Genomic DNA, 13036 nt, shown 5'->3' with positions numbered 1-13036 from the left:
ATAAGCAGCATACCTTTTTGTCTAGTCTCAGCTTTTCTGGGCATAGGCCAGAGAACCACAACCACATTCCTCAAGTTCAAGGTATGGAGTGTGGCATCTTTAAGACTGTGCTTGGTAGAAGTATGTTAATACAAAGAAACACTTTTGTAATGAATTCTAACAATAGTAAATTTTATCAACACACAGAGAGTCACTCAACAAATTTGCTCTATAAATCCTAAGTATATTACCTTTTCCACAGTTATATTTTAGAAATTAGTCTTTGCAGTTTTCATCTAGTGACTGGATATTACTGAGCTAGAAGACAAAAATGATGTTGCTGATAATACAAACTTGATATTTGGATTATAGCACTGTGTCGAATTTAGCTTTCTGGGGTGAGAACTTTCTATAACAAAGTGTAATTGTTTGATTTTTCAAATAAGCAGGTTTGATGATCTAACTGTTACCTATTTGTCTTGCCTTGTATTTTCCATTTCAGGAAACATCCCAGTTATCTGGACTCCCTGAGTATGTTAAAATAGTAGAAGTTGGACCTAGGGATGGATTGCAGAATGAAAAGGTAGTTTGATACTAGTTTAACATAGTTATTACAAATGCTAAATCAAAATATTTATTAAGATTCTAAAGACTTAGATGGGTTTCATATATTATACGATTGTGTTTGTCCTCAATTGCTACTTGAATTTATGCATCTTAAATATGATTTGCTTCTGTTAGGAAGTAATTTTCTATTTATGCTTCAATAGACACTATGCAAATTACTTATAAGATAATTTTTAATGCTTTCATAGGTTATAGTTCCTACAGACATAAAAATTGAATTTATCAATCAACTTTCCCAAACTGGCTTGTCTGTAATAGAAGTGACCAGCTTTGTGTCCTCCAGATGGGTACCACAGGTATGTAAATCCATAATTCCTTAATTGAATCTTTAATTCAACTTTGCCAAGATTTAGCAAATACTGTAAATTGTAATATTAACCTGATATAATTACTAATTTACTATGTTTTTTTTTCCAAAATATTAGCCCATGCACTGAGACACGATTAAGGAAAAATCCCTCTGATGAAACATCTTCTATCCATTAAGTCCTAAAAAGTTACTGGGAACTCCATCCCAAGCCTACCTGAGTATAATGGTCCAATATGATGAGTAGATAAGGCTCTTAAATAGCAATTTAGGAGCCTGCTGTCCATTAACTACTTACTGACTTCATAAATTATCTGAATATCTTTAGGTGCTTTCACTTTCTTATCTCTTAGAATGAAGTATTGATGAGTTGCCTGATACCTTAAAGATAAAATCTCCTATTAGAAATGTAGATACATACTCGTCACTTTTTTTTTTAGCACTTAAATTTGCTAGAGAAATCTATCTGTCATAGCAAGACAAAGGGAGTCATCTCAATCTTCTCTTAAGATAAAGCCTACCCAGATTTGACAGTCATGTGGCAACAATCATCCCTTCTGAGATTTGGCTCTGGTCTTTGAAACATGATTAGTAGCCATTAAACCAATCCCTCTCCCTTTCCTATCTAATACCTGTGCTCATTCCTGGGATCCTTCAGTCTCTCCCTGGCACTTAAGTTCACTGATTATCTTCTCATCTCATTCCCTTGGTTGTTATCCTCTGTAATCCTCATTCAGTTACTTGTCCAACTGCTCTTTTTCTGTCATCCTTGACATCATGTAAGTTTAAAGTTCCCTTAACATTCTACCTTCAGTAATTTCCTTGCCTGTGCTCTCTTCTTTGGCCTGTCCTTCCAACATTAACAGTCACTTTAAAAGGGTGACAAATCTAGGGGTGCCTGGTGGCTCCATCATTTGAGCATCCATCTTCTGCTCAGGTCATGATTTCACCTTTCCTGTGTTAGAGCCCCGCCTCAGGCTCTGTGCTGACAGCTCAGAGCCTGAAGCCTGCTCCGGATTCTGTGTCTCTCTCTCTCCCTGCCCCTGCCCCTGCCCCTGCCCTGCTCATGCTCTGTCTGTCTCTCTCTCAAAAATAAACAAACATTAAAAAATAAATAAAAGGATAACAGATCTGTACTTTTGGTCCTGCCTTCTCTGATAAGCTTCATCTAGATGTGCAGTCATTACCTCAGACTCACTTGGGTTGAAATCAAACTCCCTACTGACCATCCTGCTTTATGTTAATAGCTCATTTCGGCAAACATTTTTTAATTATCTGCTTCCTAGACTGTAAGAGTTACAGAGGTAGTGACCTTGTCTGCCATTCTTCCCCCACTGCTTAGTGCCTAGTAAGTAGTTATTGTGAAATGAATAAAGAATCAATCAGCCTGAAATAATAATAACATGTCACATTGAATTTTTTGGTATGGACGGCTGACTCTTTTGTTCATGTATTTGGTTCTATGTAATGAAGACCACAGGTAATTTCCTTAGGAAGGCACAAAGAGCTTTAGGAGACTAGACCTATTTCCTTGACAATGCCATTTTGTAAAATTGCTCACCATTATTTTATGAGCTGTCATTAATTTTAAGGGAATGTGAGCCCCTTGTATCATATTTAAGTCTTCATGAAATTGCCTCTGATTCAGTTAGTGTTCATTTCACAAATTTGATGACTGTTGAAGAAAAACTAGAAAGACATGTATAACTTCAGGGTAATGTCAGAAAAAAGGAGAGTTCTTGTGAATATTAATTGATGACCAATCACAGTAGTATTTCAGATATAATATTTTACTAAGATATTATTTTCCTTCAGATAATTTACTAAGATAATGTTCCACTTCAAGATTTTTTTATTTTCCAATGATTTTGTAAGGCTGCTTACAAATACTCTTCTTTACTGAAGTGATGCAAATTGTCACCAATTGTCACATCCTATTATTACACAACTCTGGAAATTGTTTGATAGATTACTCTTGAAACTAATCTAAGTGACATTTAGAAAAATGAGGCTAGAACGCTTCTACAGGACCATCCTTCTTGTTTAGCCAGCTTAGAGAAAAGATGGTCAGAGCAAAAGGGAAGGCTGTCCCTCTGTATGCAGTAATGAAAAACTGCTTTTTGGTCTCATAATGTAAGTAGATGTGTGATGGGGCCATAAAATAAGATGATTTATTCTAGGCTTGGTAAATTCATGACTTAACCTATTGAGATTGAATGAACACTTCCTAGGCTCAAAGTATTATTGAATAAATGATGAAATTCCCATTGTGGCTCTTGAGGACAGCTGTGGTGAGGCCGAAGTACCTCTGGGACTGTGTTGCTGTCCGTATTCTGCCTTGAGCTTGAGTAAGTGACTTCACCTCTTTGGACCTTGGAAATCCCAGCAATGCTGCCAATAGCATGGGAGCACTTAGGGCAGTAAGGCCCATGAGTGGATTCCTGCATATGAGTGCCCAGAGTCCAGAGCACCTGGCTCTGACCAGTTCTCAGCAGGCTTACCTGAGTGATTGCCTAACAGATGCATTGACTGACCCCTGGACTCCACACAGTTAACTTCCTTCTTTTTGATAAAAAGACTTTTTCTTAGAGATGAAAGTATGTTTTTAAATACTGCAGCGGACAGGTCCGATCTGAATAACTGAAGATACTTATTCAAATACTAAATATATGTCCTGTGTTTTTCACTTTAAATTCTCATGTGGGCACGTGCATGACAAAGTGTTTCAAATTGTTAAACATCTGTAAAAAAGAAGCAAGTCTGAATCAAATAAACTATCGGATTGAGTCTTCCAAAGTTATGCCAGTCATTTTCTAGATGACCTATCAACCTACTGAGGTCTTTTCAAAGGGCAATTGCGAGAATATCCCATTTTGTCAATTCGATTTTCCATAGTTGTGCTTGTGTTCTAGATTTCACTGAGATGGCCTGTGCAGAGCAGTTTTTATTGTAGTCAATGATTGTCTTATCATGTAATTCTGCCGATTGCATTGCATTGTCATGCTAATGAAAGGCTGGAAATCAGAACGAATTCATAATGCTAATTTTTCTTTGGACATTTTATCTTGTAACCACTGACTTTAGAAGAAACTGTCATGACATTAGACTCCTCTAACTTAAAATAACATCTGAGATGGGACAGAACAGTTTTAGTGCAACTGCTTACGGGTATTTGTGTGAAGTGATTTGTACTTCTAAAGACTGGGAGTGTGGCTCTAAATCGGTGTTCTATTAATTCTCTGCATTTTCTTTTTCTTTTCCTTAAATATAGGTCATGGGAATAGTCGTCTAGTTTATGTTTAGATTGCTGCTTATTCACTTATTCTTTTTTTAGCGTTTTAAAGCGTTTTTACAGTTGCCGCCCACTGTTGTGTTTGGCAACGGCTTTCTAAGGCAGCTAAAAGAAAAGTTCCACAGTAGCAGGGTGCCATATAAAACAGGATCCCACACCTATCATCTAAATGGCCAGAGATGATAAAATACCTGCCATTAAAAGAAAAAAAAAAAACACAAAAACAAAACACAACATGTTCTTTACAACTTATCTGGAAAAAAAAGACTTCCTTAGAGTGACATATAATATAAGAACATTTGAAAAGAATCCAGATAGCCCCTCACTTCTATGGAATGAAGAAAGAAAACATGTTTATAAAAATAGATAGGCTTACTGCAACTTTGGAATGTGGCTCTTAGTAGTAAGTTATTTAAATCATGATAGAGACAATAATTTCAAAATAAACTACTGTTTTATATTCATCTTATTTAGCTATTTGGTTTTAAATGTTTTTTCATCACATGAGTGATGAAAGTGAACATCACTTACGGAAAAATAAGAATACATTGAACGTCCACAACACCGTATGTTTATGTAGATTATATGCAATGTATCAGCAAATGCTCCCTTTCAAATTCATTTTTTAACAGTTGGAAAGGGTGGGTGCCAAGTCATGACATGGACAGAGATTTTCTCTGTAAAAGGAAAAAATCCTCAAAATACTGTAACAATTACTTACAAATTCGTTAAACACTTATAAATATAACCTAAGCGCAATGTGAGCAACAAGGAATGCGTAAACTTTCCCCTGCCCTCCTTTTAGTGTATGATGGAATTCTTTATTAGTAATGAAGACAGTTAACTGGATTGACATTTCAGGTTCAGATTTATGTTGGTGAGATGCAGGACGCTGTAGCTTCTGCTCCTGAGTGTTCTGCTTCTCTTCCTTGCTCTGCCCTTGTTGAAAGGATGGGTGTGTGGAGAAGAAGCTTGGAAGAAGGTATTTTAGCATAGGTGATGAGTGAGTGAGTGTGTGTGTGTGTCAGAGAGAGAGAGAGAGAGAGGGACACACTCAGAGGTTGAGAGAGCACATGCACACACACACCGCCCCCCCCCCCCCAAGTATTTTGCTTATGAGGCACAGTTAACTGATAGGTTAATTTCATCATCTGGGAAGTGTTGCAGTGCAAGTCCCATCCGCTATACCTCCCATGATTTGGCCTCTGCTGTCTCCGCAGAAAATGGAGGATAAATTTACCAAGACAGCAGTTCCATTTCATGATTACAGAAGTCCCAGTACCCAGATAGGTGGGGGAGGGTGAACTAAAGGAGGAACATTTAACTCTCTTCAGTGGAGGTGGCCTGAGTGTGCTCACTCTCTTTTTAAGATACTCTTTGCTGCTACTACACACTAAGATTAACTGACTTGTCCTTAACTGCTGTCCTTCTTGGTACTTTGAGGCTTTCCACATGTCATTTCTATAGTAGATATGTGTCTGGTCAGTTATCACAGTCAGCATCAAGCACCTGCCAGTTTGGATCATCAGACTAGTCATTGGTGATGTCTTCATTTCCTTTCCTTAGCTCCTGAATTTGTAGTTGTGGTACACACACTAATGCGACTTCCTTTTAAAAAGGTTTATATTAAGGAAGTTTAAAGGTCGTTTTTTGTTTGTTTGTTTGTTTGTTTTAACAATAGCTTCTAACTGTACTAGGCTTTCTTTCGTTTTTCTTGTTGTTCAACTTATTTGAGCATGTTGAATTTCTTACGTGTCAAATAATAATTGGTTAATATTTGTTCAACGGTTGATCTCAGAGAAGAAATAGACATGCAGGTTTTCAGTAAATGAGCTCTGATAGTTATTAAAAGGAAATGGGTGCCTTTTACTCTCTCTCCAAAAATTAAAAAAAAAGGTTAAAAAAGGGAATCTTTGGTGGGTACCTGGGTGGTTTAGTGGGGTAAGCATCTCCCTCTTGATTTTGGCTCAGATCATGATCTCAAGGTTTGTGGGATTGAGCCCCGTGTTGGGCTCCACACTGACAGCACAAAGCCTGCTTGGGATTCTCTCTCCCTCTCTCTCTGCTCCAGTCTCTTTCTGTCAAATAAATAAACATTAAAAAGGGAGGGCACCTGGTTGGTTCAGGCAGCTGAGCGTCTGGCTCTTGATTTTGGCTCAGGTTATGATCCCAGGGCTGTGGGATCGAGCCCCGTGTCGGGCTCCATACTCAGTATGGAGCCTGCTTAAGATGCTCTCTTTTCCCTCTGTCCCTCTCCCCAGCTTGTGCTCCCTTTCTTGAAAAATTAACAAAAAAGTAGGGGCGCCTGGGTGGCTCAGTCAGTTAAGTGCCCAACTTTGGCTCAGGTCATGATCTTGCGGTCTGTGAGTCGGAGACGTGCTTCGGGCTCTGTGCTGACAGCTCAGAGCCTGGAGCCTGCTTCAGATACTGTGTCTCCCTCTCTCTCTGCCCCTTCCCCACTCATGCCGTGTGTGTGTGTGTGTGTGTGTGTGTGTGTGTGTGTGTGTATGTGTCTCAAAATAAACATTAAAAAAATAACAAAAAAGTAAATGGGCGCTTTTTAGTTTGGTCGATTGTTTCCTTTGCTGTGCAGAAGCTTTTATAATTTTATGAAGTCCCAATAGTTCACTTTTGCTTTTGTTTCCCTTGTCTCTTGGGGTGTGTCTAGTAAGAAATTGCTGCAGCCAAGGTCAAGGAGGTTGCTGCTTGTGTTCTCCTCTAGGATTTTGATGGTTTCCTGTCTAACATTTAGGTCTTTCATCCATTTTGAATTTATTTTTGGTGTAAGGAAGTGGTCCACTTTCATTCTTCTGCATGTGGCTAGATGGGTGATGAGTATTAAGGAGGGCACTTGTTAGTGTGAGCACTGGATATTGTATGTAATTGATGAATCACTGAATTCACTGCCTGAAACCAATATTGCATTGTATGTTAACTAACTAGAATTTAAAAATTTGGAAGAAAAAAAGTAAATGGGGATAAGATTGTGCTATGAAAGCTGTATTCATACGGTAAAGTACATTAGCTCTTCAAGAAAATAAAAACAAAACAAAACAAAACTAGCACATCAGATTTTCTAGCTCATTTTTTCCCGGCGTTTAATGGCATGAACCACAACCTCTTCAGATTGTTTCAATAAGTCTAGCGATTTTCCACTGAGTGTATAACATGTACCAGATATCCCATATGTGTATACACCTGTGTGTTCACAAGTGTATTCACAGATCCACATATCTGCGATTGTCTTAGTCCTTGAAAGCTAGTAAAATGAATTCTGGTCCTTTTGATTATCTGCATAACAAATGCTCAAATTTAGCCTCCTAAAACCTTAACAGCCTTTGTTTTTGCTTATGGTTTCTATGGATCAAGAATTTTGACATGGCTCAGTTGGGCAGCTCTGGCTAGGGGTTTTGCATAGATGGTGGTCCCAGCTGGAATAGCAGGGATTGGCTGCTGGCTCATTTGGGGCCTGGCTGGGCACCTCTTTCTCTGTGTGTTCTCAGAACCTCTGTAGGTGGTCTCTCTGAATGGGTTAGTTTGAATTTCCTCAATGGTGGCTTAGAGTTGCAAAGGGGAGTGTTGCAAGAGGCAGGCAAAAATGGTGTGCCTTTCATAACCAAGTCTTATAAATGTTACAGCATTAATTTTCCATTAATAATTAGTTGAGGCAATTAAAAAGCCATCCATTTTCTAAGATGTCACCTCTTGATTGGAGAGTGGCCTTCTAGAGGAGCACTAGAGGAGTGGGAGAAGAAATCTCGTTGGAGAGGTTTTTATATTTTTGACACTTAGGTTTTTAAAAATTATACAGTAATTAATCTAGCTTCATACTCTTTCTTACTAATAACTAAAGAATAAATATAGTTGATTTAAAAAAACAGTCTCTGCATTCTGAAGCTCCTAAATTACAAAAAACAAAACAAAAACAAACAAAGATATTTTAGCATTATCAGGGCTGCTAATAATGACCTCAATCTTACCCAACCCCTTTATAAATTTGTGTGCCTCAAAGGGAATTCAGGTTGGCATTTGAAGGAGAGGGTTTTTGCTCAGACAGCATAAGAGATGAAGGAGAGAGACAGAAATGAAGTAGAAGCTGGTGAAACAGGAGTCCTAGGCCTTTGCCTTCAGAACCACCTCTTCCCTGGAGCGAAGCCAGCTTTTTTCTGCATCCCAATTTCTAAACATGCACCAAGATGAAAGATGAGGCCACGGGAGGGAAGAATCACATCCTGCCCAAAGATGGGGATGGAAGGAAAAAGAAAACGCCAGAAAACAAAACGTATAAGTTAGAGTTTGCAGTTTGCCTTCATACCCCCAAAATCCCCACCATCCATGTGAAGGTGGTGAGCCCACGCAAATGCAGGAATCGCTGTCTTCACTGTGGAGGATATGATTTCTGTAGACCTAGAAGCCCTGCCTTCCATGTCCAGACCTGCTCAGCAGTGTCGTAACTTCTAGACTAATACCTTTCTAGATCGTCTCTTGTAACCTAGTTGGCATGCCTGGCAGGTACACATGATTCAGTTCAATGTGTTGAACTGTTTAGGTAATGCCTGCCTCCTTTTGAGAGAGTAGAGAGTAGGAAGTCCTTTTCTTTTTATAAAAAGCAAATGTCAATGTACTCTAGAAATGAAAAGTCGCAATTAGATTTTTGTTGCTCTTTGTTATGAGGAAACATCCTGCATTATTTTAAGTTACTGTATTAAGATGTTTCTCTAGGTTTGCAGTTAATTTTTTTTCCTTTTAAGTAAGAATAATCAAATGTATTCTGAGTACTATACTAGGATCTCTCTACATAACGGTGGTGAATTTGATTTATATCCTCTACAAGTGTTGCTTGTATAACAGCAGGTATTACTATAGCTTTACAAATAGTGATGGTGTAAATTCGTATTTCTCCACTTGGGGGGGGCAGGGTTTACTGACTTGTTTTGTATTGCTTTCTTTTGTTTTGCTTAATCATTTTCTATGTTTTTAAGCAGTGACTAACCTGAAGTGAAAAATTTTAAAGTGTTTTAAAAGTATTCACACTTAAATTATCACTATGGTTCTCACATACGGCAAGAAAATTGCCTAAAACATATTCACAAAATTTTAAAACACCTTTTGTCTCAGAAACAAACATGGAAATATGAAAATGGGTGTTTTAGTTATAATAGTGGACATTACTGGGTTTTTTTTCTTTTTGAACTGGTTTAAGGTAATAGTTTGCAATAAAATTGGAACAAATATAAGTTGCTAACATTGTTCATATTATTTAGCATTCAATACCAACTTACTTTGCAGCTAAGATAGAGTTTTTCATTACTGTATCCAAAGCAAAAGTAAACCTGTAGTTAAGAGCAATAATGTCACCAGTTCTACTGGTCAGATTTTCTTCTTTTTTTCATGCTGAAGGTATAATTCAATATATTTGGATGTCTTTCCTCATGAGACCAAAAACTATAATTATGCTCAAAGATTTATTCTCAGAATTTACTGCTTTTATGATCACTTAATAGGATCAATTGCATGTTGACTAACAAATTGGGTTTTATTTTGTTTGTAGATTTATAAAAAGAACTATAACAAAATGTTAAAACACTTTATCATTTTTTATTCACTAATATTGAATGTATTGCGTTTAGCGTATTTTCCTCTAAGTTTTCCTTTGAAAGAAAGGAACAGTTGTTCAAAGCTGCTTGATTATATTAAAATAATTTTTTGTATTTGGTTAAACTAATCTTAAAATCTAGTCTTGTGGAACTGTCTATATGCATTGACAGCTGAAAGGTCTGCACATCATTTAATTGCATAAAAGCTGAATATGGGTACATTTTGGCACAAGAAAGATGTGAGCCTAACTTATTAATGATCTTTTCTGCAATACTCTGATGATCAGTTTATTGATAAACATTGTCAATCTTATTTTAGTGTAAACTCATTCCATTGGTGTGTCTCCTGACCAAGCCACTTAAATGCAATCCACTTTAAGAGAAGCAGAGTATGTCAATGAACTAAATTTCCTTTGAAAAACTGATGATCCTTATAAAATGAGCTTTGAAAATGAAAATATTACACCATTCATTTTTAAGTAGATAGATGTAAAATACATATTTTGTTAATATGTTTATGAAGAATTATGCTTTCTAGTTAATTTTTAAAAAGAAAAGCGAAGTATCTTTATCCAAATTTGTATGCACGCACGCGCGCGCACACACACACACAAACACACACACACATTCTGATCTAAAATGCCTGGTGGGAGCCTGGGTGGCTCAGTCGTTTGAGCATCCAACTCTTGGTTTCTGCTCAAGTCATGATCTCACAGTTGGTGGGTTCAAGCCCAGTGGTCAGGCTCTGTGCTGCCATTGTGGAGCCTGCTTGAATTCTCACTCTCCCTCTCTCTCTCTGCCTTTCCCCCAAGTGCCCGTACTCTCTCTCCCTCTCTAAAAGCTAAACAAATAAATAAATAAATAAGTAATAAAATACCTGGTTAATTTTTTTGAAAGTTTTACAGGTGTAAAAAAAATATGTAATAGAGAAATTAGATAAATATGAATGCTGAAGTTTATATTACATTCAAAGAATCACATTAAGCAATAAATAAGTTTTATATTTGAAAACATACACATTGAGATATGTATGCCAGTGTTTCACTTCTTCCACATTTGATAAAGGACCATAAATTTATATTTTCACATACTGTGTACCTGTCAATAGAAAGCATATTTTATAACAAATTTTATTTTACTTTAAACATTTTTGCCCAAATTAATTTATGTTAAATAACTTATAAAATTATACACTGATTGTAATTATAATTTAGAAGAGAATTTTTTACAACTTCTTTGAATTTTAGACATTCATTATTATGTAAAAATTCTTGGAAGAATGCTGTTCATTTTATACATTTTATAAAGGTTTTAGTCAACATCCATCTGTAATTGAAAAGGTTGATATGTTATGGTTTTAATTGTTTTAGGTATTCACATTCATGTTTCCCTATGTAACTGCATAAATCAAGTAATTTTTGAAATACTAACATGTGAAAGCTGGTTCATGCCAATAATTCGAGAAAACTAATACAACTTCCTACCTTCATGCACTGCTGGGATGTGAGACTCATTATAAATTATAACACTACTCTTAGTTAAGGCTAGTGAATTTTATATTGAATTCAGCCTACAATGTATAGTAAGAAATGTATTTCTTAGTAACCTCAAAATAGTTATTTTCCCTCAAGCCTTCAGGTTGCAGGTTTCCTGAGCTTTTAGTGACATTATTATATCTACTGCCTAGATATAATGACATATACATTTTCTAATGGAATGATAGAAAATCTGAGACCTGACTTTTAACTCACATATGAGTTGGCTAAGTATTTTTTAAAATGTTAATTTATTTTGAAAGAGAGAAACAGTGTGAGTGGGGGAGGGGCAGCGAAAGCGGGGAGAGAGAGCATCCCAAGCAGGCTTCACACCATCAGCAGAAAGCCTCGTGTGAGACTCAAACCCATGAACCGCGAGATCATGACCAGAGCCAAAATCGAGAGTTGGATGCTTAACTGAGCCACTCAGCCTCCCCTGGCAAAGTATTTTTTTATCCCTCTTATGCCTTGTATATTTTCCAGTTGTTCATTGTCCTATTCATTACTTTTATTATGTTTATTAAAAACTTCACTGAGTTCTTTGTTGAGCTTAAAAATTGAATAATGCATATTTACTAACAGTAGTCATGATATTGACATAATAAGGCAATTGTAGAGTTAATAAGAATGTAATTACTAAAAACAATTAAAACTTAGAGGTTTTAAAATCAACTGAATATCTGTAAATTAGTTACAATAAAAAGGAACTTGGTAACCAGAACACATTAAGCAGTTGGCCATTGGTCGCTCTAACTTTTTAAAGTTCTGTGTTCTGTACTATTGACTAAAAAATAGATCTTCTGATCCTTGTGATGGCCAAATCATTGTATATGATCATACAACTTTAACAATGATGGAATTCCTTGTCAGAGTAGTAAGACCCTTTTTGCTACAGCCCTTATTGCCAGCAAGATGATCTCCCTCAAACAAATCAGGCTTACCCTCTTCTCATCAGTGTGGCTATCCACCGTGGGCAGAGGTGCCCTCTAGAAAGAAATATAAAAAGGGAAGCTCTGTTTGTCAGTATAGAATGAGTACAATTAAATTTAATATTTTAAAAGTGACTTCTTCCATGTATGGAAAATAACAATGTTGACAGTGTTATTATCAAACCCAGAGGCATGATCTATGAGAGGTAGCACAGTTGAATGGAAAGAAAATTATATACTGGGAGCTTTGAGACTTTTTGCCCCTACTTCAGAGTGATGTTGGGAACATGATTGTTTTGACTTGGGAAGACCAGGAGTGTGGTCAGAAAAGCATTGACCTGAACAAAGAATAACTAATGTGTATTTGTTAAGTTTATCTTAGGAAACTGGGAAATGTTATTAAATAAAATTACTGGTTTCTCTGTGTGAAACATTGGTTTTCCAGTCTAAAACCCACAAATCCATTGGGTAGATTGGATTTGTTTTGTAATTTAAAAATTAATATTTGTACACATTAATGGGTTATGATTAAAATGTCCTGCCTGCATTTGTAGTAAAAGAGTAGGGGTCATATGTTACTTGATTTGGTCACTCTTAAGAAGCATGTGTGTTCCATCCAATACAGGGCAGTACAAAAGTCCTTAGAACACAAAGGCAATGCCAAACAAGGAAGTACAGGAAATTATACACCAGACCAAATTAGTTTTAAGGCTTCTGGACTTAAGAAGTTTTTTAAGTGTGGTGTCAGACCATTTTAGTAGTGCAGCCAA

General features: G+C 36.6%; 1 protein-coding gene across 2 annotated transcripts in view; it reads left to right on the top strand.

The window, feature by feature from the left end:
• The window catches only part of HMGCLL1 (3-hydroxymethyl-3-methylglutaryl-CoA lyase like 1), a 192212-nt gene that overhangs the window by 46015 nt on the left and 133161 nt on the right, over positions 1-13036 (top strand). Inside the window, exons 2-3 of one of the 2 annotated variants that reach the window (XM_043591675.1) lie at positions 482-562; positions 795-902. The exons of the other annotated variant lie outside the window; for it this stretch is intronic. Coding sequence (XP_043447610.1) covers positions 482-562; positions 795-902 — 189 coding nt within the window. The remainder of the gene's footprint in view (positions 1-481; positions 563-794; positions 903-13036) is intronic. 2 annotated transcript variants of the gene reach the window in all.

Source organism: Prionailurus bengalensis, chromosome B2, assembly GCF_016509475.1.
Source record: "Prionailurus bengalensis isolate Pbe53 chromosome B2, Fcat_Pben_1.1_paternal_pri, whole genome shotgun sequence".
Classification (NCBI taxonomy): domain Eukaryota; kingdom Metazoa; phylum Chordata; class Mammalia; order Carnivora; family Felidae; genus Prionailurus; species Prionailurus bengalensis.
Note: the sequence above shows the minus strand (reverse complement) of the source record. Positions and strands in the feature narration are given on the sequence as shown.